Source organism: Cydia amplana, chromosome 1 (genome assembly GCF_948474715.1).
Source record: "Cydia amplana chromosome 1, ilCydAmpl1.1, whole genome shotgun sequence".
NCBI lineage: Eukaryota > Metazoa > Arthropoda > Insecta > Lepidoptera > Tortricidae > Cydia > Cydia amplana.
This window is the reverse complement of record NC_086069.1, coordinates 28,714,913-28,742,139: the sequence shown is the minus strand read 5'-3', so window position 1 is coordinate 28,742,139 and position 27,227 is coordinate 28,714,913. Positions and strand designations below refer to the sequence as shown.

Below are 27,227 nucleotides of genomic sequence, written 5' to 3'. Positions count from 1 at the left end.
ACCAATTTGTATTACAAACAGCTCGATTGGTATTCAGACTTTTAAATCCGTTACGATTCTGATATTGATACGATACGAATTCCTCTTATTAGTGCGCGTATACTGTAAATCTCACTCTCAAGACTTCTCATACTTATTTTGCGCACCTGCGTGTCGTCTCAAAGTCATATCATACCAATAAGGTAAACGTACTGATGCTCGACGCGGTACCAGTACATGTCATCTTGAAACTTAAGTCATTGTCTATTGACCTCTATTGAGGTGACAGCAGGGTGTCATCTATTGGGCGTTAGCATGTCGAGCACTAGTACGTTTACCTTACCAAGATATTAAACATAGAATCCTGGCCATTCCATTCCCCCTAAAGCCAGTCCATAGCTTTAGAGGGGCGTTTCTCAAGTCAATCCCCCTATATTGCAATTCACTTGGTACATGTACGTGGCCAGTTCTTCGCCGGTGAGCTCGTCGTCGACTTCTCGGAGACTGGAGTTGGAGATGCTTCGGGGGGAGCCGACGGAGTCCGAGGGGTCCCGGAGCCATCGGCGCCCCCAGTGCCCGTTGCCGCTGGGGACCTCGTTCACGACTGTGAGCTCCCTTCCGTTGAAACACTGCAACAAAGCGATTAGTTAGTTTTTGGAGATAGTTTTGTTTTACCTGACACCTGACCTTTTGTCATCTACTTATAACTATCTGACTGCATTGCTGCGGCAAATGTCAAAAATCCGGGCAGCAACACAGATTTTGACATTTGGCATTAAAGGTAAAACGCAGCGGTAAGCGGCCGATGTCACTGTCAATTTTCTAAGTAGGTAACTTGGGTGCCGGATTAAATATTTTAATCGCGACAGTTATGCGGCAACGACATAAACGCAATATATCAAGTACATTGACAGTGGCATGCCGCTGCTGTAGCGATTTTCTCGTTAAAGGGGCCCACTGATTATCAGTCCGCCGGATGGTATCGGACTGTCAACTTTTTGTTCTAACTGACAGGCCGATATCGTCCGGCGGACTGGTAATCAGTGGGCCCTTAAAAACTACGACTGGACTGGACAGGTTATGACCGATATTACCAGAAATTATTTTAGGCTTCTGGCAACGAAAAAGACAACTTTTTTATGCGTATGTGTAATATTGTTGTTAAATGTTAATTAAAACTTTGTTATGACAACTTTATTAATAATAATTGCCATGCCTTTAAAACAAATATTACGTGTAAAATATCTGGAACGAAGTAACAAAAATATGTTCATAAATGTGCACCAACGTTCTATTGGCCCGGTCCGAGATCCGGCTCGATATTGCTAAATTAATCTGTTTATTCATTCAAAACAAGAAATACTGCTTGTGACAGGTACATGGAATTCAGATAAACAACTTATATAAAATAAAACACAAACTACTACCCATAAACCAATTATGAAAAGAACATCTCATCCAACAAATCTGACTGCGGCATGGACCCCATGACACTGGCGGCGTTACCTCTCTTATATTAAAATAACTATACCTGCCTAATCCTATGTACCACGACTACCACGAGTAAAAAATAGTGGGGATCCAGACACTGATATAAAAGTAAGTATAAAGTTGTTGTAAAAAACTAAAGATAGTATTCGAAGATAAGTTTAATACAATTTGTGTTAATACAAATTGTATTACTGATAGTTATTAAGTTTAAAAGAAAGAGATACATTGATTAAATAATATAAACGTTTTATATCCATGTAAGGAGGGCTATCGCCCGGTCGATTTAGTTTCATTACATTTTGCATGCATACTTGTGTCAAGTTTAGGCTGTTTAGGGCGCTCTCGACTTTGGCCTATTTGATCGACAAAACTTTTTTCGGAATGTTCTCTTTCGTCTCTTGTAGATATAGTCATAGGATGACTGTTATAGTTATTGGCCACTACATAGTATTATTATTATTATTGGGGGTGTTGTGAGCCTTTGGATGCCACTTCGACCAAAATGTGATCTATTGTGACGGCCCTTTAAAGTTCACTACTAATGCCCGTTGAATCCAGGAAATTCCAGATAATAATAATAATAATAAGCCCGCAGGGCAGCTTGTGGCGAGATGTTGGGGAGTAACGACCCCACGGACCCGAGTGCTCCAGAGAGTCAGTCAGGGTCTCCGTCTCCGGCGTGTCTTCTTCGGTCGGAGTGGAACCCCAAGGGGACCCGCAGGACTCTCGGCTCTGGCTTGCCTTCATTGGCCGTCCAGAGAGGAGTCGTTAGAGCTATATGCTCCAGGGGTGGAAGTGTTAAAGGGCATAACGCCGCGAGTAACTTCGGAGAAAGCGCAGCACACCTCTCGACACCCCTGAGCCGCTCACGCCGGTGTTGCGCCTGGCCGTCTGTACGATGGCGCATCAGGTGCCCATCTAGCGAGTGGCGAGTCACCGCCTGCCTCGATAACACTGTATATCACAATGTTATGGCAGGTGTCCGCAACTCTTTGCAATAGCCCAGTCTTATTTTCCAGCCAAATTTAAACCATAGCCCAGGACTCTTTCCAGTTTTCTACAATAGCCTCCAATGCCTGCTGAAACCGGTTTATGGGTATCTATTTATGTACCAATGAATGGGTTCCAGCAGGCGTTCTACATGACATCAAAGCTCTCCAAACGGCCTCTACGTGTTGGATCTATATCCCCACGCACGCCTTATAAATGACCGGGCTTAAAAACCCGAGAGTTTGTAACGGAGATACAAATAATAATAATAATAAAATGCTTTATTGCACACTACAAAAGAAATAGTACAAAAGTATGAACAGGTACAAAAATGTAGGTAACAACAGGCGGTCTTATCGCTAAATAGCGATCTCTTCCAGACAACCTTCAGATAGTGAGACGGCGAAACAGATTCAAGTTAACGGGTGGCGCGAAAATAAAACAAATAATAAAAATAAAATAAAATACATACACTACAAATATAAGATATAAAAATATACTACATTTATTACTATATAAACATTATATAAATAACAAATAAATATGTAAATGACAAAGGAGGCTAAAGGACAACGGCGAGGAGTTATAAGAAAACTTTTGAAAAAATTATGAAAGAGATAAATAATGATTTTTTAATAGGCTTTTAAAAATAGATAGTGATTTAGCACGTTTGATATCAACAGGCAGAGCATTCCACAGCCGGACATAGCGAAAACTGAAAGAGTTAATGTAAAATTTTGACGAAAAAGGAGGAGGAACAAGTAGCAGATTTTGAGAGCCTCTAATGGAGGAAAGATATTTAAACCGGGTTTTGAGATAACAGGGAGTATTGGGATGAAACAGTGTGGCATACAGGAGGGAGAGAATATGCATGTTGCGACGGAAACGGATAGGCAACCACTTAAGCTGCGAACGAAAGCTTGATATATGATCGAATTTGCGCAACCCGAAAATAAACCTAATGCACACATTTTGAAGTCGCTCGAGTTTATTCAATTGCTCTTCAGTAAGGTCTAAATAACAAATATCCGCATAGTCCAAAATGGGCAGGAGGAGAGATTGAGCCAGCGCAATTTTAGTGGCGAGAGGCAAGAAGTTACGAATTCGACGTAGGGAACCAACCGTAGCAAAGATCTTCCTACTCACCTCACTGATCTGCGGAATCCAAGAAAGAGTTCGATCTATGATCACGCCCAGATTTTTAACCTGGTTAGAAAAAGGAATAAGTACCCCATCGAAAAAAACACCAGGTAAATTTTCGAAGTCGACCCTTGCTATGCTTCTCGGGCTGCCAATAATAATTACTTGAGTTTTGGACGGATTAACCTTTAAACCATAGCAAGAGCTCCATTCAGATAAGCGTACTAAGTCGGTGTTAGTGGAATTGATAAGTTGGGGTAAACGGTCTACCGGGCCTTGAGAGTAGATTTGGAGGTCGTCGGCATAAAGATGATAATAAGAAAGGAGGTTTGAAGTAATAGAATTTATGAAAATAGAAAAAAGTAAAGGGGACAGCACGCCACCCTGCGGAACGCCAGCCAGCGTACTGCACCAAGATGAAAATGAAGAATTATCAGCTTTAATCCGTTGCCGACGACCATCCAAGTAGCTATGAAACCACGCCACTGCTGCAGGGGACACATTGAGAGAGCGCAAAATCCCCAACAAGATGTCGAAATCAACGGTGTTGAAGGCGTTGCTAAAATCTAGCAACGTCAACACCGTTAGGTTTCGGTTATCCATGCCAGATCGGATATCGTCGGAAATTTTTACTACTGCGGTGACCGTGCTGTGGCCGGAACGAAACCCTGACTGGAGAGGATTTAGGAGAGAGTTTTTATTTAGAAAAGAAGTTAATTGCAACTGCACAAGACGCTCTAAAACTTTTGAGAGGAATGGGAGAATGGATATAGGCCTAAAATCAGAGAAGGAGGACGGGTTAGACTTTTTTGGAAGGGGAATAATGTCGGCGTCTTTCCAGGAATTAGGGAAACTGCATGAAGAGATTGAATTATTAAAGATATTGGTGATGATGGGAAGAAGGAGGTCAAGTAGAGGGAGTATCATGTTCCGGCCCACACAGTCGACGCCAATAGCATTAGATGTTATGGATAAAACGCTCTTCTCGACGTCACTCTCAGAGAATTCGGTGAAAGAAAAGGGAGAAAAATCTTGAGTTGGCAAGGAAGAAAGATAGTTGAGAGTTTTAGACTTAATTGGACCACTAAAAACAGTGGAGGAAGAGAAATGTTGGTTACAGATACTACATAGTAATTGGCCACTCTTAATAAAAATACTTCAATTGGCTTGTTTCTTTCTGATTTGTTAGGAGTGGCTAATTAGCTAATTACTAGTGGCCAATAACTATAGCAGGGGCTGCGTAAATTGTGAATAAAATATATCTAATAACGGCTAGACAATTTACCACATTTTACCAATCTATAATATCTACCTACTAAACCAGAAACACTTCTACTTTGGCATTGTCACGACTTACATCATTTTCTAATTTACCCCGTGTCCGAAGTTATCCCAATTTTTATCCCAGAAATCATTGCAGTGGTTGGAGAATTATGAAAGTACGTACCATAAACAAGTGGGTACCAAGCGAACGGACTCACGGGCATTAGCTAATAAACTAAATATATGCTGACTGGAAATAAAATCGCTCATAAATCCAAAAATAAGGCCCCAAGCCTTCGTAGGGTGCAATAAATTCCAAGTCCAATCCGAGCCTAATAGTCTTATACGGCCGAAAATATTCAGGATCCTCTGACGTAAAATATTACTTTGAGGCTTTGCTTTGCCGGGTTTGTGAACGGACGCAGACTTAGTGAATAGATGACGCAGGCGTTTATTACCCTGACCAGAAGGGCCTACCGCGAACCACGTTCGACGTGTTGCCTCCCTGTCACATTTACGTACGAATTTACAAGTGCAACAGAGAGGCAACACGTCGATCGTGGTTCGCGGTAGGCCCTCTGTACCCCGTGTAAATTTCATTCGATAGCGGGACGTACGCGTTTGCGTTAAGTGTCACTTTGTATGGGATTTTGAGTTTCCAAAACGTCCCGCTTGGCGCGCTGTTCAAAATCCTATACAAAAATAGATATAACGCAAACGCGAACGCTTGTCACGCTATCTATTTTATTTAGCCTTAGCCATGTTGCGGATTTTCAGTGGTACTAGTCTATTTTATTTTACTGGCAAAGAGGCTGTAAGACAAAATACTTTACTTTACGCGATTAAGTCCCGTTGTATAATTTAATAATGTGTAAAAATCGTGAAAGTTTAAATCAGTAAAATACTTTGAATTGAAAGTCACCGAATGTCACCGATCTAAACAAGAAGAAGTTATTTATAAACGATTGTTCCACAAAGATGCAAAAATAGTTATTTTCGATACAAGTGCGAAAAAGAGGAAATTCGAAACGAGTGGCGATAAATTAAAACACGACCGAAGGGAGAAAGAAAAAGAACTATGTAAAAAGCTCGTCGATACAACTGGTGTTCTCTCGCAGCGCATAAGTATTGCCATTCAGCGAGGGAATGCTGCCAGCATCTTTGGCACAATGCCGCGCGGGCCTTTTTTAGATGTTTCTAATTTAGATTAGTTTAGTTTATAATTTTATTATAGATACTTAGTTAATTTTTAACTTTAGTTTTTAATTTTAGATTGTAATTTTATCTGTTGTTGCAAAAAAGATTAGGTATCAAAGATTCAAAAAAAATATTTTGAATACATTAATATATTTTACATCAATATAAGGGCGAAGAATTGCGCAGCATTGCAATAAACAATGTTTTGAAATTAGTCGTGCGTGGACTGTGACCGGTACCGGCACATTATTACCATTTGTAAGCTGCCTGTAGCGAAATCAAGGCTCAGGGCAGGCGTGGCTCAGGGCCCGATTCGGATTTTGTAATAGACATCTATTAGATATCTTTTAGACATCGCCAAGATACGATAACGATATGTTTAAGATCTAACCTGTCAAATTTGACATTTCCGCGATTCTGGAGATACTCTTGAACGATTTCCACAAGATATTACTTAGAGATCTAATTCACATCTAATAGATATCTAACACGATCTATCGTAAAGGTGACATTGGTTGCCCGAATTGCGCTGCAAAAGAGAACTAGTTGAAATCTAAACTATAACGTATCTAGAATGGACCTAGTACGTGTCGTCTCTTGTGAATATCTTGAAGTTCGAATACGGCAGTCACTCCGCGATATCACACGAACGGACGCTTGCTCGCGCTTGCGCCACCTAGTGGTCATATCTGTCGTAATAAACGCGTTTTGTTAGAGAGTGAATCTTCTGTACCTAGTACCTACTATTATTTATTCTGTGCTCAGGGTCAAATAGAAGCTTGTCAGGCTTCAATTGTTTTTTGCTTACGGTACATCTCCGAGAACAAGAAGCCGTAAAAATGTCTCATTTGAATTAGTTTTATCACTAAATAATAGTACATTACTGCAGATGCCGGGAAAGAAGGGCTTGTCGGGTGAGTAGGTATAGATAGATAGACGGCCGACCGTACGGAGGCCGGATAGTGATACGAAGCCGAGACCTTTTCACGGCTAGGCATGTACCTATATTAGTGCTTTTCTCAAACATGCAATGAAATAATAATAAAAATTGATGATGATAATTGTTTCATGTCCTAATGTGATAGGTTGTTCAGTGTGTGTGTGTGGTTCTTAAGGGGATTGAAAATTTTATTATTTTTGCGCTGCGCTACGACGCATGGTTTATAGTCTGGAGTTAAATTAAACACAAGTCGTCTCCTTCACGATTTTCGTAGACATCTCTTCTAAATACCTAAAACTGGTATGGATGTGTTCCTCGTGGTCTCTAGAATACGAATTGACCGGTTTTAGTTTATGGAGAGGGGGACGTGTCGATAAAAAGGGGGGGAATATGGGCGGCCGACCAGCATTGATATTTGTTCACATCTTGAGTCCTATGGGACCGATCGGTTCGTTTCAGGTGTCGTTTGAAAGAGTATTAAACGTGCTATTATTGCTTCATAATAACTGTAGTCATAACTGTAGTCGTTTAGAAAATATTTTAAAATATATGATTTTTTACCGTGCATGGATGGCATAAGTACTGACAAAACATGCGTCTAACTCAATAAATTATAACTTTACCGCAATTAATGTTATTACAAAATATACGAGAAATTTCATTAGCTTTCTAAAAACATAAGGTTTATTGGTGTATGGTATTATATAACCATGTAATGATGAATTTTGTTCAGCATGGGTCACTACGCACCGTCACGTAAATGGCGGGCGACCGACCTCAACTTCATTGTTTCTCGGGTTCTATTTTACTGATCAATTGGTGATGGATACCATTAGAAAGAATGTTAAATGTACAATAATTGGTTTCTAATAACCGTAGTCATAACTGTAGTCATTTACAAAATAATTGAAAATATATGATTTTTACCGTGCATGGACATAAGTACTGGTAAAACATGCTTCTAATTCAATAGATTATATTACACATGACATTACCGCAATAAATATTTTCAAAATATACGGGAAATTTTATGAGCTATCCAAAAATATAAGTTTTATTGCTTTATAATTAATGATTAAACGAACTTACCATAAGTGAAGTTCGATCATAATTATCCAAGTTGCTTCGTCGAATAGATTAGAAATAAACACAATGTAGTTTCACGTAATGCATGACCTGAAACACTGAATTTTAGAGAATAGAAAAAAAATAAAAATTTAAAAACGTTTTGACATCTGACATTACCATCATTTAGTTCAGAGATACAACATACCTTTATATAAGTGCAAACATATAAGTATGCATATAGTTTATACCTATCACTATAAGAAGTAATGTTTATATAATGAAGATATTTCACAATAAGGGCAAGTATAAACGGGAGGGCGGGATTCTAATCTATTCGACGAAGCAACTTGGATAATTATGATCGAACTTCACTTATGGTAAGTTCGTTTAATCATTAATTATCCTCTTTGCTTCGTCTTCTAGATTAGAAATAAACACAATGTAGACCTTGAGAGGAATAGTGAAATATCGAAATAATAAATAAACCAAGTTAATAATAAGCAAATAAATTTAATACTTTAACCAAAACAAATTGTCTGTAACCATTGAATGGTTACCAAAGTAATAACACAATTAATTAAAGTACATTAGACATAATAGTTTTGGCAAAGGTTGAATTATCGGTCTCTTTAATACATCTGTTATAAAATTTACCAAATATAACTGAAGATCCGCTCCATCCTGCGGTTTTCCTTATTACATCCAAATTTACTCCCAGACTATGCGCTTTAGAGGTCGCCGCATGTCGCGTACTATGAGCGGTAAACATTGTGATATCTATACCACATTCTCCTAAAGTTAATCTAATCCAACGACTTATCGTTTGTGAAGTTACTGGTTTATGAGGTTTTTTTAGACTCACAAAGGGAGAATCGTGATTGTGACGTAACAATTTGGTTCTATCTATGTAAACAGATAGTGTTTTAACCGGACAAATTTCTGGCTTTTCGGAAATGCCGGTAAGGTCAACAAAGGTTGAGCTGCACCCAGCCTCGAGGTTTTAATGAGATCGGGAATTTTAATAGTGACTTCATTTATATTAAATTCAACATTACTTACAGAATTTTAGTTAATGTCTGAGCCCTGTGCGCTGTTACGAGAGCGAGCAGAGTAACAAGTTTTCTAGTTATCTTATCCAGATCAAGATTTTGATTAGGGAACCAAGAATGCTAAGTTGTCTAATACTGTTGAAGTGTTCCATGTTTGATTATATTTAGGTAAAGGCGGGCGCATTCTGTAAACGCCCTTGAAAAAACGTTTAATACGATCATCGTTACCAATATGCGTGCCTAAAAGTAGGGACAGAGCAGATCTGCAGCTGTTTAAAGTACCGTACTGAGCATTACCTTCATACAACTGTGTAAGGAAAGTTAATACTTCTGTTATTGAAGAAGTGAATAAATCAACGTTATTAATAGTACAGAAACTGTGCCATTTCTTTAGGCAAGAATCATACTGCTTAATAGAATTATCGGATAGAGATGCAACCATTATATTTATGGATGACGGAGGGGTCCCATGTTTTAGTAGCGACTCCCGGATAAGACTCCGGCAACCAGGGTAAGTCGGCGGTGTACGCTGCGATCGCTGGAATTAGATATGATCAGGTCGCTACTAGGTTCAAAATATAAGGGCTCCGTGGCAAGGAGTTGCTTAAATAGGGGAAACCACGGTTGAGTTGGCCAAAAGGGGACTACCATTATACCCGTAGCGTTGTCTCTTATGATTTTTCTTATTGTTTTTAAAATCATCGAAAAAGGAGGGAACGCGTAAAAGTAGTATTTGTTCCATGAAATGGTGAAGGCGTTTATGGAAAAAGCGTGTGGATCTCTGTACCAGGAAACATATATATAACATTTTTTATTCAAAGAACTAGCAAAAAGATCTATTTCTGGCATTCCAAATTGTTTAACAATAATATTGAAAGCGAAATTATTTAGTTCCCATTCGATATCCGGGTGAGGACGACGCGATTCGGCATCTGCCAGAGTGTTATCTACCGATTTAATATAAGAGGCGTAAACAATAATATTCCGTGCCTCGCACCATTGCCAAAGAACCTTTGCAGCGCGGTTGAGATGAGGAAACTGCACACCGCCCATTCGATTAATATAGGAAATTGCCGTCATGTTATCGACACGAAGTAAGATTTGACAGTTTGACATGCCTTTAGCAAAAGTTTGTAAGCTATGAAAGGCCGCCATTATTTCTAGATAGTTAATATGGTTGCGACTCTCCTCTACAGACCAAGGACCACCTACAGTTTCCTCTCTACACGCCGCCCCCCACCCCGAGGTAGAAGCATCACTAAAAATTTCCAAGCAGTAGTCGTCATACTTAATTTTGTTGGAAGGTTTATTAATGGCATGACACCACCAATCAAACTCTGACTTCAACGTCTGAGGTATGTTCATATACCTGTCAAAATTCTCTGGGTCATTGATTAAACTGAGGTATTTTTGTCTTTCGAATTCTTTAGTGTAAAGCCGGCCATACTCTACTGCAGGACATGCCGAGTTAAGCAGCCCGATTAAACGCGCAAAATCTCTTATTTTGCACCGGCGGGCAGTCTTAAAATGATTCAATTCTTTCTTTATTTTATTTATTTTATCATCAGGCAAAGTAACTTGGAAATTTTTGGTGTCTATGATATAACCTAGAAATTTACACCTATTATTAGGTACCAGGTTGCTCTTCTCTTCATTTATAACGAAGCCTACAGATGTTAACAATTGCTTTGTAGCTAAAATATTGTCCAAACAAGACTCATAAGTACTTCCTATTAAGAGAAAGTCATCTAAATAGACAGAGGACAGGTAACCACATGCTCTGAGCAATTTGGTGACTGGTTTCATTATTTTTGTAAACACAAAGGGAGCAGTACTAAGGCCAAACGGTAAAACATTAAATTCATACAGCTTTGCATTGAACTCAAATCGAAGATATTTTCGTGAATTATCATGTATACGTATCAAAAAATATGCATCTTTTAGGTCTAGAGTACTCATGAAACATTTCTCAGAAACCAGTTTTAAAGCAGTTCTTAAATCTTCGAGTTTGAAGTGTTCTGTATCAATGAATTTATTAAAGTTTTTAAGATTAAGTATAAATCTGTGTTTACCGTTTGGCTTTGGAATTAAAAAAATTGTTGACAAATATTGTCCATTGCAAGGTTCACATTCAGAAATAGCGCCAGATTTTAACAAATCTGCAATTGATTCTGAAATCTGAAGCTTTTCATTAATTGAGAAAGTTTTTCCTTTAGGAGCATGAACCTGCTCCACGGGACGATGTGTAATTATCTCATATCCCGCTATCCATGATAAAATAACCGGATCCGAGGTCAATAATGACCATTGATAGTAGAAATGCGATAGTCTGCCAGTGTGACTCACCGGTGTTCCATCTAGCGGCGGCTCGAGTACCTGTGGCGCGACGCTCGATATGATGTGCGTGAGCTGCTCGCGTGCTGATTCCTGGAAGAAGCAGGCTCCCTGCTCCTCTGGCTCCCCTGATGCCTGCGATTCAGAGGAGGAGCCTTCCAGTTTAAATTATTTCTTTTAGGTTGGGCTCCTGTGTATTGCTGCGGTGTGTAAGGCTTGTTTTTAGGACCAGAAACTCTATTAGAAGACGTCGGTAATTTTAGATCGGCTCCCGATTTCGAAATAGACTTTGCAGTTTTTAAGGTTTCGGCAAGTTCGGAACCGAATAGCATTTTATCTATATTAGTTTTTTGCATTTGTTCCTTCATGTCTTTTTTCAGATTATATAGGATAAAGTTTCTTCGTGTAACCGAGTCTTGGTTTTGATTATCAGAGAGCAAACGACAGGCATCCATTAATAGTCTTATAGTTGGCGCATCTTTGTCTTCTTTGGACATTAAACTACTGAGAGCCTCGGCAATACACGATATTGCTCGTCCTAGTTGTTTTTGTTTCAGTTGAATACCTTTGTCTCGCTTCATCACCGCGTCTGAGACCGCAGCTTTTATTTCTGGATTGAGTTCTGGAGCGTCAATCAAGGGACAGTTGCTAGGAGGTAAGTACCTGTCGCATAGCTCTTTACGAACTTCCTTGGCTAAGCCATTAGTCGCAATGTGCTGTAGTCGTTTCGCTAGATCGTTTTGAATTTCTTTTCCATATTGTTGTATTAATGACGGATCCTCACCCAGTATTTCTAGAAGAGTACTGTCTAGAATCACGTCTCCTGTCTCCTCAGATGATTCTACAGGTTGCGATGCCGGTACGTTCCCTGTATCCAATAAAGGATCATCTTGCACGGCAGGTATTGCTTGTTGCACAGTAGGTGCCTGTTGTGGTGTCGGCGCCAGGTCTGATGTTGGTAGTGGACCGAGAGGGTTGGCGGGTTTTGGCGGTTGTTCGGGTATGTGTACGGTCGATCTTACGGTTTCAAAATGATTTACGTCTTCCTCTGTTATCGAGTAATCATCATCTACTTGCAACGCGTCTGTAAATATACACTTATAAGCTGTTGTTCATGTGCATAATTATATGATGATTTACACATTGCGACAAGGTTGTAATAACGGCAAAGTGACAACCCCACAGGTTGCCCGCATTGCTCGTATATGTTCACGTCAGAACGTAAAGTGACAGTCCCAGAAACTGCCCGCAGTACGAACCATACACGTGGGAGAAGTTAAATTGTAGACATTACTATTCAACTACTTTCAGGGATATATCCACGTCAGTAAGTAAAGTGACAGCCCCAGAAACTGTCCGCAGTACAAACCATATACGTGATAAATAATGATGGCGTAAATATCCAACTTCGTTTTGCTGAAAAAGATACTCGTATTAAATGTTAAAGGACTGACCTTCCATGTCCTCATCATGTCGGTGTCGTTTAATATTCTTCTCTAACTTTTTTATCTTGTGAAGCAAATAATCGTAGTCACGATCTTTATGCTTTCTCTTACCCATTTTAGGATATGATAGGTAAGCAATACAATTTATTTATAGCTGGAAAAAACTGTTAATTATAGAACGTGTGTTCAGGCGTAGCACTGAAAATTGTGAATGATGGTAATGTCAGATGTCAAAACGTTTTTAAATTTTTATTTTTTTTCTATTCTCTAAAATTCAGTGTTTCAGGTCATGCATTACGTGAAACTACATTGTGTTTATTTCTAATCTAGAAGACGAAGCAAAGAGGATAATGTTGTATAACTAAGTAATCATGAATTTTGTTCAGCATGGGTGCTGTGCACCGTCACGTAAATGGAGCCCGGCCATCGTTGAGTTTTCATTATATTTCAGGTTCTATTTTTCTGATACATGGTGGATACCATTTGCAAGCATATTAAATTTTCTGTGAATACTCGATTGTTTGAAATCTGAGGCCCAAAATAACCATTTTAAAAATATTAAAGAAAATGTTTAATTTTTACCTTAGAGGTTTGCTTAGTGACTGAAATAATTTGAGAAAGAGATAATGTAGTAAATATAGCGTGAAATTTTCAGAGTAAAATCAGCAAACTATTTATTAACTTTCCAAAAATATTGTTTAGTTACCGTACAACTATAAACATATATGTAGGTATGCCAGGACCAATTTCGCCAAGCAAGCAAACACACGGCGCGGCGAGCGCCTGGTAGACCAGCAGCATTCTATTATTGTTTGACAGTACATTTTATAATGTAGGTATCCAAAATGATAAAATATCGATATAAATGATGGTTTGTTTGTTTTGTTTTTTTATCACAGGAAACTTAAGTATATTTTGACTCTTTTGACAAAAGCCCAGTTCTAGGTTCATAACATCGTTAAGTTCGTAGCTTTCATGATTGCAAAACCACTGCATATGAAGTACTTAATATCTGTGTTGTTATTTGACTCACGCGTCTACACGTAAAACGTTTTCAAACCCACTCCGTAGTTAATAATTTAAAATCACCTTTTTAGTGAGATCTGAGGCTTGTGGCGTTAAAGAGATATTTGTCGCCGCACGCTCCAGGATGCAAAATAAGTGACTACTATTTGAGTAGCAGCGTATGTCCACATAATAACTATCCGTGAAGTCCGGTTTTAAGTATAGTAATAGTAAGATAAGGTCAATATTGAGTAAACTATCTATATTATATTTATTTACTATTTTATTTTACGGTCTAATTTATAGTTTTTGCTTACCTATTGATTCATTGGCGTTTGGCATTGTAGTTTTAGCTTGTAAGTATGACTCTATTGACAGTTATAAGATGTACTACGGTATTTAAATAACGCTCGTCTGTAACTACATGATCTTAGATCTATAATAGCGACTCATAACTTCTCTATTCGACTGTAAGTCATACAAGAGAGTTAAGTAGCGATTGCGATATAAAAAGCTATAAGTAGAAGGCTTTATCACACGTTTAGAACCTTAAGTGCAAATTGCAGATTATTACTCATATAGATGTTAAGGTTGTTCAATTCACTTTGAGCTATAAGCTATAATACTAGCAGCTTAACATGCAATATAGCGCCCAAAACAGCTACTGTAGATCTTAAATCTTCAGATGAACCTTTTAAACACTTTTATCTCACCAGAGCCTGTAAACTGTAAACTAAGACTATAGATCAGGGATGTTGCGAACATCCGCATCCGCATCCGCAAACGCGGAACATCCGCATTATTTTCAACATCCGCATCTGCATCCGCATCCGCATAAAATCGATGCGGAGCTTATGCGGATGCGGATGTCGAACAAGTTGGTACAGGAACGTCTTAGCGGCGGCGTAAGTGCTAGGTAATTTCGTCATTACCTATAACGAAATCGTCTAGATCCAGAAAAGTCGGCGTAGTTACTGTTTATTAAATATAACGCACCTATATTCTTGCTCAAATACTAAACGTTTCGTTTTTTTTAAATAAAAGAATACTAAAAATGTAATATTTGACGTTTTCTAAGTACCTAATCTTGACATCCGCATCCGCATCCGCATCCGCATCCGCATCCGCGGATGTGAGCCTTTAAATATCCGCATCCGCATCCGCATCCGCGGATGTCAAAAAATCTGCATCCGCAACATCCCTGCTATAGATGTAGCTATTCTAGAGCCAGGCTGTCTTTAGGTAAGAAAATAGGTGCTAAGTGTCGCCTAATTGTTTGTTGGGATTTATATGACGGTGCGCAGTGACCCATGCTGAACAAAATACATTATTACTTGGTTATATAATATCTTACACCAATAAATCTTATGTTTTTGGAAAGCTAATGAAATGTCTCGTATATTTTGTAAATACATTAATTGCGATAAAGTTATAATTTATTAAGTTACAACCATGTTTTAGCAGTACTTATGTGCATGCACGGTAAAAAATCATGTTTTCAATTATTTTGAAAATGACTAAAGTTATGACTACAGTTATTGAAAACCAATTATAGTACGTTTAATATTCTTTCAAATGGTATCTATCACGAACTGATCAATAAAATAAAACCCGAGAAATAATGAAAAGTTGACGCCGATCGCCTGCCATTTATGTGACGGCGCTTAGTGACCCATGCTGAACAAAATTCGTAATTACTTGGTTATATAATATCATACACCAATAAAACTTATATTTTTGGAAAGCTAATGAAATTTCACGTACATTTTGTTAGAATATTATTGGAGTAAAGTTATAATTTATTGAGTTAGACGCATATTTTATCAGTACTTATGCCTTCCATGCACGGTAAAAAAATCAAATATTTTAAAATATTTTGTAAATTACTAAAGTTATGACTACGGCTATTAGAAACCATTTATTGTACGTTTAATAACCTTTCAAATGGTACCTATCAGCAATTGATCAATAAAATAGAACCCGAGAAATAATGAAAAGTTTACGTCGGTCGTCCGCCATTTACGTGACGGTGCGTAGTGACCCATGCTGAACAAAATTCGTTATTAATTGGTTATATAATATCATACGCCAATAAAACTTATGTTTTTGGTAAGCTAATGAAATGTCTCGTATATTTTGTAATAAAATAATTGCGGTATTGTTGTAATTTATTGAGTTAGGCGCATATTTAATCAGTACTTATGCCATCCATGCACGGTATAAAATCAAATATTTTAAAATATTTTGTAAACGACTACAGTTATGACTACGGTTATTATGAAACAATAATAGCACGTTTAATACTCTTTCAAACGACACCTCACATGAACCGATCGGTCTCATAGGACTCAAGATGTGAACCAATATCAATAATGGTCGGCCGCCATCTTTGCCCCCCTTTTTTTCGATCCGTCCCCCACTCCATAAACTAAAACCGGTCATTTCGTATTCTAGAGATCACGAGGAACACATCCATACCAGTTTTAGGTATTTAGAAGAGATGTCGACGACTTTTCTCGAAACAGGCCGATTTCCACCTGTCTATTAGGAGATATACAGCCCTATAAAGATGAAAAAAAAAAAGAAATCGAACCATAAAGCATACTGCCTATAGTTTTGCTAAATGCCACGATGCTGTACGTGTCACAAATATCTGTGAAATGGAAATTAAAAAAAAATTACTTCCCGGCCTAGGCCTTCAATTTTGTATGAAATTCCTTTACAGTTCTCTCGAGTTGCTCCGCCCGAAACGTGATACTTCGAAGCCTGTTATAACGCCCGTAGCGACGACATTTCATTGCATATTTGAGAAAATTTATAATAAGAGGAAGAGAGAGCTTCTATTGTATGGCGGCGGCTCAAGAAAAATACTATTATAACAATTATATAATGTTTTTACAACCCTTAGACCCTTTGATGGGAAAGTACCTTTATTATTTAAATAGATAAAGAAAACTTATTGCGAAACCAACCCAAAAATCGCGAACATAAATTTAATGTTCTATATAGACGAAAAAAATCTGTCTAAAATATCATAGAGAGAACAAGAGTATCAACTCTAACTACTATCAGCACTAACTGGCCAAACTGTATGAAACTTTATGGGTATCTACAATGGTCTCATAATCTGCGTGTTTCGATCTGTAATCTGCGTGTCATGATCTCAATCGTTGATGTGCAAAATATTTTATGTTATAAATATTTATCAAGCCTTATTTCGTTGAACAATGCGACACAACAGTGCGAGCAGCGTTCACGACGGCCGTGTATCGCATACCTACTAAAAAATATTCGTAAAATTATCAATGTTAGTATGTCTCACAACAGTTTAAATTCAAAGCCCTATTCATTGACTTTTGACCATTTTTTTGGACGTTTAAAAGTTAGCACATTTTATTGAACTTAAATTGGTTTTGAATTAGATGCTTTTTACTTTTAATTGTTAACCGCTAAATCGTAAAACGCCGGGAGTTGTTTATTTGTTTATTTTATTTACAATTAGTAGGTACTAACAGTTAAACCTTACGTACTAATCGGTGTTGAGTTGTGTGTATTAACGCCCGGTTTCCGGAACCCTTTTGACCCGGAACCAATCCCAATGTCAAATAAAAGTCACATAAGGGCGTAGTAGATTCGACCGCTGCGTACGAAGTATCGACCGAGTCATTTGGCGAAGACGTTACGATCGGTCATCACATTCGCGATTCTGAGTATTCTGACACAGACCATAGTTATAGGTTATAGGTTATAGGTATTCGCGGGCTTGGTTTCCGCAACTCGACGTCATATTATTGCGCCTATTTTGCGTGATGGGTTGGCGGCCTATTCCTGCCAACCCAGCTCTACCAGGAAGCCTAGCAGACCCTTGACGTTGCCGACGACTTCTTGACACAGACCATGCATTGAACTAGAACTCAGCCATATTCAACCTTTTTTATGAGGGAAAAAAGACGGGTCTGCCTTTTAACCAAGATTTTGCTTAAAAGTGGCGTTCAGATAGCAAGGATATGTATTTATACCAGGATCACCTGGCGTACCACCTAAACTAGCCCGCCGGGCCGCATGTTGAGTATGGCTGAACTATGTATATAGATGCAGCAAATGCTGGTACTTTGTTTCGTTACTCATTTTTAACCGTTTAAAATTTAGAATGCAAAGAGTCTCAATTCGTCGGGATCTTTTTGATATAGGTATAATCTCCGATTTGTAGTTATAGGTGCCATGCATTAAATTAAACAGTTAATTAGGTAGGTACTTTATCGCGCTTGCGTTTCGTACGTTCTATTAACTAAGTTTGTTGCTATTAACATTGCTTCAGTTCTAATAAAATATACAATTTAGTAATTAATCAAAAACGATATACATACTTATATAGATCAATATAGATATAATACATAATATAATACATAGATATGTAGATATAATACATAGATCCATATCCAACACACAAATAAATTCGATCTTTGTAATGCTATCTCCGCAAAAATGCATACTTTAGTTGCTACACCATTAGTTAAGGGTTGATGATACGTCTAGTTCAACCTATTGTCTGTGGCTTCTAAGCCATTAAACTAGTAAACGTTGCGTCAAAGATTTACAAATAAAACAAAACTGAGTCACGATGTAGGCCGATTTCCTTTCCTTCACACTTGCATCTAAAGTACTCAGGGAAGTTCAAAGAGAGTAATGGTTTTTTACTATGTCGTATGAGCCTTATTTTCTCACCTATACATACTTGCATACTTGATGATGAGTGCCTGGTATCGAGGCACTCGTCATCAAACACCAGCTGAGGTGGGGTGGCCACGTCGTGCGCATGGGCAATAACAGATTACCCAAAGCTGTGTTCTATTCGGAACTCTCCAGCGGAAAAAGGAAACAGGGGGGTCAGTACCTGCGCCATAAAGACGTCCTCAAGCGTCACCTAACCACTTGCGGTATACCAAGTGATTCCTGGGAGGAAGTTGCGATGCGTAGAACGGAATGGCGTGCAGCTGTTCATAAAAGAGTAACGTAATGGACCCTATAATGGACGTGGAACCGGTAATGGGACATAAAACCACAAATCCTCTAAAATAAGTATGTAAAAGTAGTTTATAAACACTGGCAATATTTTACCATAAATAAGAGTCATAGAGCTGTTTAAGTTTTACTTTTTATTAATTTCGGTTAATTTTTAAGAAATTGGCGCCAACCCAAAAGTTGTCGTGTCACTGGAAAAAATAACCAGTAAGAATTCTTAACAACTTCGCTAAGAGAGGTGAGTTCATATATTAAATTGTAATTAATTATTACTTGGTGTAAACTAGAATGTGTTTTGTTAATTGCATTTACCATGAGATAAGGTATACAACACATTATGTTGTGACTCTAGAGATGTATAAAAAATAGAGGTATTTTGCCCAATCCCATTATAGGAGCTGTAAAACTGCATACCTCCTATGATGGGATAATTTACATGATGCTTGCCATGGCGTAATTTCATGTTTAAACAATACAGAAGTATAATGTAGTTACTCGTACGAACTATGTCAGGAGGTCTTCCCGGACTTCGGATAAATTAATATCGTTTTTACAAAATTTTATTTAACTTGCCCTGTTAGTTTGTATACAGGGTGGATTTTCTTTTTGGGTTAGTGAGGGCAGCTACCAGATCCCGTGCTGCGACGAGAAAACGGTCTTAGAAAACCTTCCCTCGATTTCAAATTAATGAAGATTGGCTTTTACAGATTTTGGAAAAAACATACAGGGTGCGAGAAAAAGGTAATTTTTGACAATCTTTTTTTTGATGCCAATCGATCCTATTCCTATTGAGGATCAAAAGCTTGTATGGAACTAAAAAAAAATTCCGGCTAGAAAAGCCACAAATCGAGGAAAACTTTTCCCATACAATTTGTATGCAAATCAAAACTTTTATTTTTCACATGCTATTTTTCTATGCCAATTGATTCCATTCTTATCTAGTATCAATAGTTTCTTTGAGGTCAACTTACGATAATGTACTAAAAAGCCACAAATTAATAAAAAAAAATTCCATAGGTACATTTACTATGGAGAAAATGTGAAATTTAATTTTGACCCCAAAAAAACTATTGATACTGGATAGGAATGGAATCGATTGGCATACAAAAATAGCATGTGAAAAATATAAGTTTTCATTTTCATACAAATTGTATGGGAAAAGTTTTCCTCGATTTGTGGCTTTTCTAGCCGGAATTTTTTTTAGTTCCATACAAGCTTTTGATCCTCAATAGGAATGGGATCGATTGGCATCAAAAAAAAAGTTTGTCAAAAATTACCTTTTCCTCGCACCCTGTATGTTTTTTCCAAAATCTGTAAAAGCCAATCTTCATTAATTTGAAATCGAGGGAAGGTCTTCTAAGACCGTTTTCTCGTAGCAGCACGGAATCTGGTAGCTGCCCTCACTGACCCAATAAGAAAATCCACCCTGTATTAGTTAGTGTGGTTCAAATCTTGGAAATGGCATTTGAGTTGAAATTTTGGATACGTATGCACATCGGATGACAATGCAATCGGGTGACAAAAATGACTAATAACTAGTTTTTTGCCAAAAACTTATTCCCTATTCCAATATCTTATACTGATAGGGTATGCCCATTATAGGGGGCCCATTACTGGATCCACGTCCATTACCGGGGTTCCATTACTGGAGCTTTGGTGTCCATGACTGGAGAAAAAAAACATACTTTTAATTTATTAATTATGTGGAAACTAACTGCAGTATCTTTGATACAACACGCCTGAAACATGAAAGAAGGATAGGATATTCATCTTTTAACAAGCTAAGCGGTAGAACTTTTACATGTATCAGGGAAATATCACAAATACTCAAAATTTCCTCTTAAATGTCCCATGACTGGTGCCGTTACTATAGACCAATACGAGCAGCGGCGTTTAGAAGACCTGGATGCTAAGCGCCATCTCCGTAAGACGCGACCGAAGCCCTCGTATACCTACACCTACAACTCAGCCGGCCAGCTCCATTGCGCACCGTGTAATCGGATTTTCAAAACCAAGTTTGGCTTCGCAAGTCATGTCAGAGCATTCCATGTTCCTGATTAATCAGTTGGAGGAGTCCACAGAACATTATTAAAGAGGTTAGAACGGCTATCGCGCGCAGTTAGTATCGGAACCGGTGTCGCCGCTCGTTCCTCTCCACATTTCCACATTTCTCGCGCAACGGTAGTAAAAACTTGTGTGCCTGGTGAATGGATACGCCTCCTTTAGACAGATTTGATGTCTGGCTTCTTAATCTGAACGTTATTGTGGCGCAAAAGTCATGTTTACGTTTTTCGGTCAGCGCGGGCGAGTACTAGCATGCGAGCGTTTGCTCATAACCGGCGGCAACACGTACCCTGCTCGCATCGCCATTCTACTTGTTCTGTGGAGGAGTTGCCGCCGTCGGACACGGCGAGGAGGACTATATATATATACATACTTACAGGGCAGGAATATCAATTTGTGGAATCGGCTCGGCTTCGCATCGTTCGACAAAATCAAATCTCATCCACAAATTGCCTTTTTCCGGCCCTGCAATAATGTACTATTTTAACTCACTTTTTCTAGCTACTTATTCGCTATGTGCACGACTGGTGCTGCCCTCATTTTGTCGGACTTTCTACGTTAAATCTTATGGACTAAAAATAGTGCAAGCGGCTGCCGCTAGTACTAATGTCGGACATTCCATAAGATTACCTGTGTCTGTGACGATCAACGCCACTTCCCCCTCCACCGACTTCGCACCTTCCCAATATCCATAATATACCTACTTTATATTCCGTGTTTTTAAGTTTCAACTTTCACACTACTGTAAAAACAAATTACTTAAGAGGAAAGGGGACGGCCGCTTGTCAATAAATAACTATCCTCATTTTCCTCTCTGGATACTGATATTATGGAAAATAATTTTACATAATTTGGTGTATTTTAACCATAGCTATGCCGCTACGTTTGACTTCTTTCGATTTTTTGACTAATGTAAAAATTAGGAACGAAATAGTAGTTTGTGTTACAAGGAGGTTACAAGGGATCAAAACGATATTATATTTCCGTCAAGGGCGTACATTGAATCCTGAATGAAGCGATGGATTCTACAATAGAATCCCGAACGTAGTGAGGGATTATAAAGTAGAATCCTGAGCGTAATGAGGGATTCAAGTGTTAACAGCCAAGACGAAATAATTTTGATACCGTGTGACACATACTGCTTTTCAGTTTTCACATCAACTATGAGGAAAATAAAAAAATCTTAGTGTTGACACAATCTGATGCTTAAACAAATTATTTAATCTAAAAACATAATGTGCAAAAAAATGTAAAAATAGTGTGCTAGAACAGAAAAGTGTTACTTTGATCCCCCCTAGCAGGGAGGAAAAGTGCTACTTTGATCCCACCTAGCAGGGAAGAAAAAGCTCTGCTTCTGAATAGGAGGTGTGAAAAAGAGATTTCCTAAAATTTTTTTCATGCTCCTAACTCTTACAATGGTTAAAAATTCGAAAAAAAATCAAACGTGGCTGTAGTGGATATGTCGCAGTCGGATCGTATAATCCGCCCTATTACATTACGGCTAGCCGTTTTCAAAAACAGGGGCGTTTTGAAATGCGGCGGTTCGACGATTAGTCGGATTGTCATTGCGATACGTTCTTCAATAAGACGGCCTACGTTTAGCCGCATCGTATCTACTATGAAGATTGTAGAGTGACCAGTTCTTTCGGTCGCCTAGGTAATCGGAGTTTGACAATTTAATTTATTTTTACCATGGTCCCACCGCACTACATGTGTTTCTTTTCCAAAACATTTCCTTCACAACTTAAATAGACGGAGCCCGCGGAACACGCTTTTTTCCCCAAAGTGTAATGTTTTCACGGACGTCTCACTAAATCAATAGGTATAGGTAGGCTAGGTTCGTTAGGTAGCTTCAGATGCCCGAAGGGCAAACCGCTCAGAAATAAGAGCCCCGCGAGCGAAGGAAATGTTTTTTGAAAAGAAACAGTCCGACGAACTCCAGATTTGATGGACACCCTAGCGTTTTTCTTAGTTTGTTGTTGTTATGTCAGGCAGCGCCACGAGTGTTAAAAATGGGAACTAAAAACTGTCAAAGCGGCGGCTAATGACTCGCTGTATTACATTACGGCTAGCCGTGTTGAAGAACGTATATTCTCATTCAGCCGCATTAAATCCGGCTAATCGTTAAACCGCCGCATTTCAAAACGCCCCTGTTTTTGAAAACGGCTAGCCGTAATGTAATACGGCGGATTATATGATCCGACTGCGACAGATATACAACAAAAAGTATCAAAATGCTTTCAATAATGTGATAATCCAGAGAGGAAAATGAGGACTACGTTTCTATGAAAAGGCGATTTTGCACCCGCGGGTCCTCCACTTTCGTCTTAAAGGATGACTCACGTTAGACCGGGCCGACCGGGCCGTGTCCGGGCCGGAGCTTCCGGCGCTTACTTTTCTATGACAAATGACAGATCACGTGATTTTCCGTAGAAAATGAAGCGCCGGAAGCTCCGGCCCGGACACGCGGCCCGGTCTAACGTGAGTTCAAGGGTCTCTGTTGCTCTTCAGTTACATAGCCAGTGTGTACATGGTTATATGAACCTTGTTTACATATCTGCTATGTGTAGAAAGTTACGGTGTACTTAGTAAACCGCTAGAAATTATGGGCTCTTGTTTACCTGCCCGCGGGCTTGGCTAAGAATGTATTGTTTATGTGTTTGTGTTTATACAACGAACTAGAATACATAATTGTAAAAAAATATATAAAAATAAAAGTATAACTGCCAGGTGTAGGGCAGATCACTACATAGGTAGTATAAAACAAAGTCACTTCCCTGTCAGTCTGTCTGTAATCTGTATGTATGCTTAGATCTTTAAAACTACAACGGATTTTGATGTGGTTTTTTTTAATAGATAGAGTGATTCAAGAGGAAAGTTTATCTATAATTTGTTAAGAGTCCTTAGTCCTACAAGCGAGCGTTTTTTGCAATCTGTTACCTTTTTCATTCAAGATTACGACGTAACTATTAGTATTCATTCAAAAACTGATAACGTACTTAAATAATCATTTCTTAAACTAGCAAGTAAGACCGTTCAAGTTGACATTTTCTCTTTTTAAACCTAAAATAAATGAGTTTTCTTGGGAGGCTTTTTCAAAATTTGCAGTGAGAACTGTCGTTTCGGTTCTCAATTTTGCAGTAAACAAGAATCATTTGATACAGAAATGATTACAATTCAATTCACCATATCTTTTACGAGCGGCTAAGACTATTGAAAATCAAAGATTCATTAAAAAAAATGGATATTTAACCTTCCGAACTTTCTTCATTTTTTGGGTGAAAACAGGGTTACATTATATTTTTTATCGCAAATTGTACTATTATTTTGCCCTAAAAATAATATTATAGCAAACTATAACTATACGTTAACCCATAAAAAAATAATCATAACTATAGGACCTACCTTGCCGTAAATTTATATTATTTTAAAACACGTATAAATCACGCTGCACCGACGCCGCGCGCTCATTCTCCGCCGAGGCGGCTTAGGGGACGGACCTGTGCTCGATCGTCAGGCGTTCGGTGACTATGGTGCGTTCGTAAACAGCCAGAGAGTTCCGAGAAGTGCTGTATACAGCGACTAGAAAATCTTGATACAAATAAGTACATTTTTTACACCATATTTAATTTCAACAACAGACTCTCGCTAGGTGATAGGTTTTCAGTGTTACTTGAATACTGGTTAGGTTTTGCATTATTATTATACCCGGACGACCTGGATAATGTCCAGGTTCTCATGATGGAGTCAGGAGTTGGTCACCGAACTCCTAATCTACTCATCATAACTCCATCGTGTTTGGGCTCAATAGATTTGCCTCGACGAGCACCTTCGTTCTAGATGAGGTCCAGGTTCTCATGATGGAGTCAGGAGTTGGTCACCAGAACTCCTAATCTACATATTATCACTCCATCGTGTTTGGGCTCATTAGATTTGCCCTGACGAGCACTATATATCTTCAGGAGGTCCAGGGTCTCATGATGGAGTCAGGAGTCGGTCACCAGAACTCCTAATCTACTCATCATAACTCCATCGTATTTAGGATTATTAGATTTGTCCTGACGAGCACCATCTATCTAGATGAGGTCCAGGGTCTCATGATGGAGTCAGGAGTTGGTCACCAGAACTCCTAATCTACTTATCATAACTCCATCGTGTTTGGGCGCATTCGATTTGCCTTGACGAGCACCATCTATCTAGATGAGGTCCAGGTTCTCATAATGGAGTCAGGAGTTGGTCACCGGAACTCCTTATCTACTCATCATAACTATATCGTGTTTGGGCTCAATAGCTTTGCCCTGACGAGTACCATCGATCTAGATGAGGTCCAGGGCACAGGGCTATATTATAGTTCTTACGAACAGATACTTATCTCTCAAAGAAAACTCAAATGCCTACCGTTTTAATACCTACACAAAAATACAATGGAATGACCTTCAACGCACCGCTCCCCGCACCGCGCGCACCGGCACAAAGCTAGGGTTGCCGACGCTTAGAAATTATTTTACAAATAAGTACCTACCTACTTACCTAAACTATAGATTGTATGAAAGATACCTACCTACTTACCTAAGGTACAAATATAAGTTTTATTAATTGTAAAATAACTATGAGCAAGATAAGTTGCAATAAGTAATTAATAATTATAATATTCCTTTTATCATTATTAATTACTTATAAATTTATTTTATTATTCTCTTTATTTATCTTTTGTTTTAAGTTAGGGTTTTTCCTTATTTTATTATTTATTATGATGAGTGACTGCGAAATATTTTAAAAGGTCATATCTCCCTACAGTAACCGTAGTGTTTACGCCGTTTTATAAACCGCGTAAACACTACGCGGTTTATAAAACGGCGTACTACGTAGCTTGCGACTATCGTAAAAAAAATTGGTATAAGTACTTATATTGAGAACGTCTAATAGTTACTTTTCCTATCAATCGGTAGAGCAAACACGGATTTTTTTATTAGTTTTTTTTTGTTTCTGCATCCATCCACAATTCCACACTACAACATGTGTTATTTGTTCGTGAAGAAGACATTTATTTCGCATACATTTTGGCATATTCGAGCGCCGGCGACCAACTAGCTTGATTTTCTACCGTGAACGGGAAGAGATTCGTAGGTATAAATCCGTGCTCGCGCGGAGAGTTCCATAGGCCTGAGCGCCTACCGCGAACCACGTTCGACGTGTTGCCTCTCTGTCGCACTTGTAAATTCGTACGTAAGTGTGACAGGGAGGTAACACGTCGAACGTGATTCGCGGTAGGCCCTCTGTCCAGGGTATCTTAATGGAGTGGAGCGAAGATGGCATAATATAAATAATCGGATTTCGGTATTGACCCCGACGAGGCCATCAAACAAAAAAAAATGTGGAATGTAGTCAACGGTATCATGGTTTTAAATAAAAACAATGACTGGTTTTAACAGATAGGGCCAGTTGCATATCACAAATAAAGAAACATGTTTATTTGCAGTATGGACGGGCCCCGACTTTCCCCTAAAAACAGAAATAGTACAAAAAGACGACAATTTGTGGGCAGCAAAAATGTAAACAAAACTCATGGTTTGTCATGGTTTGTAAAAAAAAAAACAACGGGTTGCACTCCGGGAGTGCCGGCAGAAGTGAAAACTCAATGACTAGTGCAAAATGTCTGCAGCACTATGTATAATTGATGTTAATGCCATCTAGCGTTATTTCGTCGCATTACTTGAAACCCCTAAGCACATCACTGTTGGTACTCGAGTTATATTAATACCGGTTAGAGGGAAACTCACTAGATGGCATTTAAATCAATAAAGAAAAACTCAATAACATTGTAACAGTTTTTTGATCAGGTCACGTGTCCGTCTTACGGTCACGTGATCTGTCGCGAGTTTAACATTTTTTCCCCACCTCAAAAAGTGCACAGCGCCGCTAAAGAAGTTTGAAAATACAACACTACTACAATGACGAATATTAGTAGTAAGGTTTATTCGGGTAATTCCGAAAATCATTGTAAAATCACTCATATTCCGTTGTAGTAAGAGTCAGCTTTCGGAATTATCCGCCACTATTCGTTCATTCGGAAATACCCGAATACACCTTATTCATAAGAAGAGTGATTGTCACAATAATTCCATGCCAGAGGTAAATATTGTTATTATTTACTCGCCTCTGGTTATATATTATCCCAACACATACACTCTATTGACTACTACCATGCTTATAAAATAAAATAAAGAGTGCCAATATAAC

The 27,227-nt window shown here is 38.5% G+C and overlaps 1 protein-coding gene across 2 annotated transcripts in view; it reads right to left on the bottom strand.

Annotated features, from left to right (window-relative positions):
• Window positions 1–351: 351 nt before the first annotated feature.
• Window positions 352–27,227, bottom strand: part of LOC134652257 (pyrokinin-1 receptor-like) — a 95,449-nt gene continuing 68,573 nt past the window's right edge. Inside the window, exon 5 of one of the 2 annotated variants that reach the window (XM_063507431.1) lies at window positions 352–608. In XM_063507431.1, the coding sequence (XP_063363501.1) occupies window positions 396–608 (213 nt within the window). In that variant the 3' untranslated portion in view covers window positions 352–395. The remainder of the gene's footprint in view (window positions 609–27,227) is intronic. The other variant, XM_063507437.1, reaches the window with a different exon arrangement.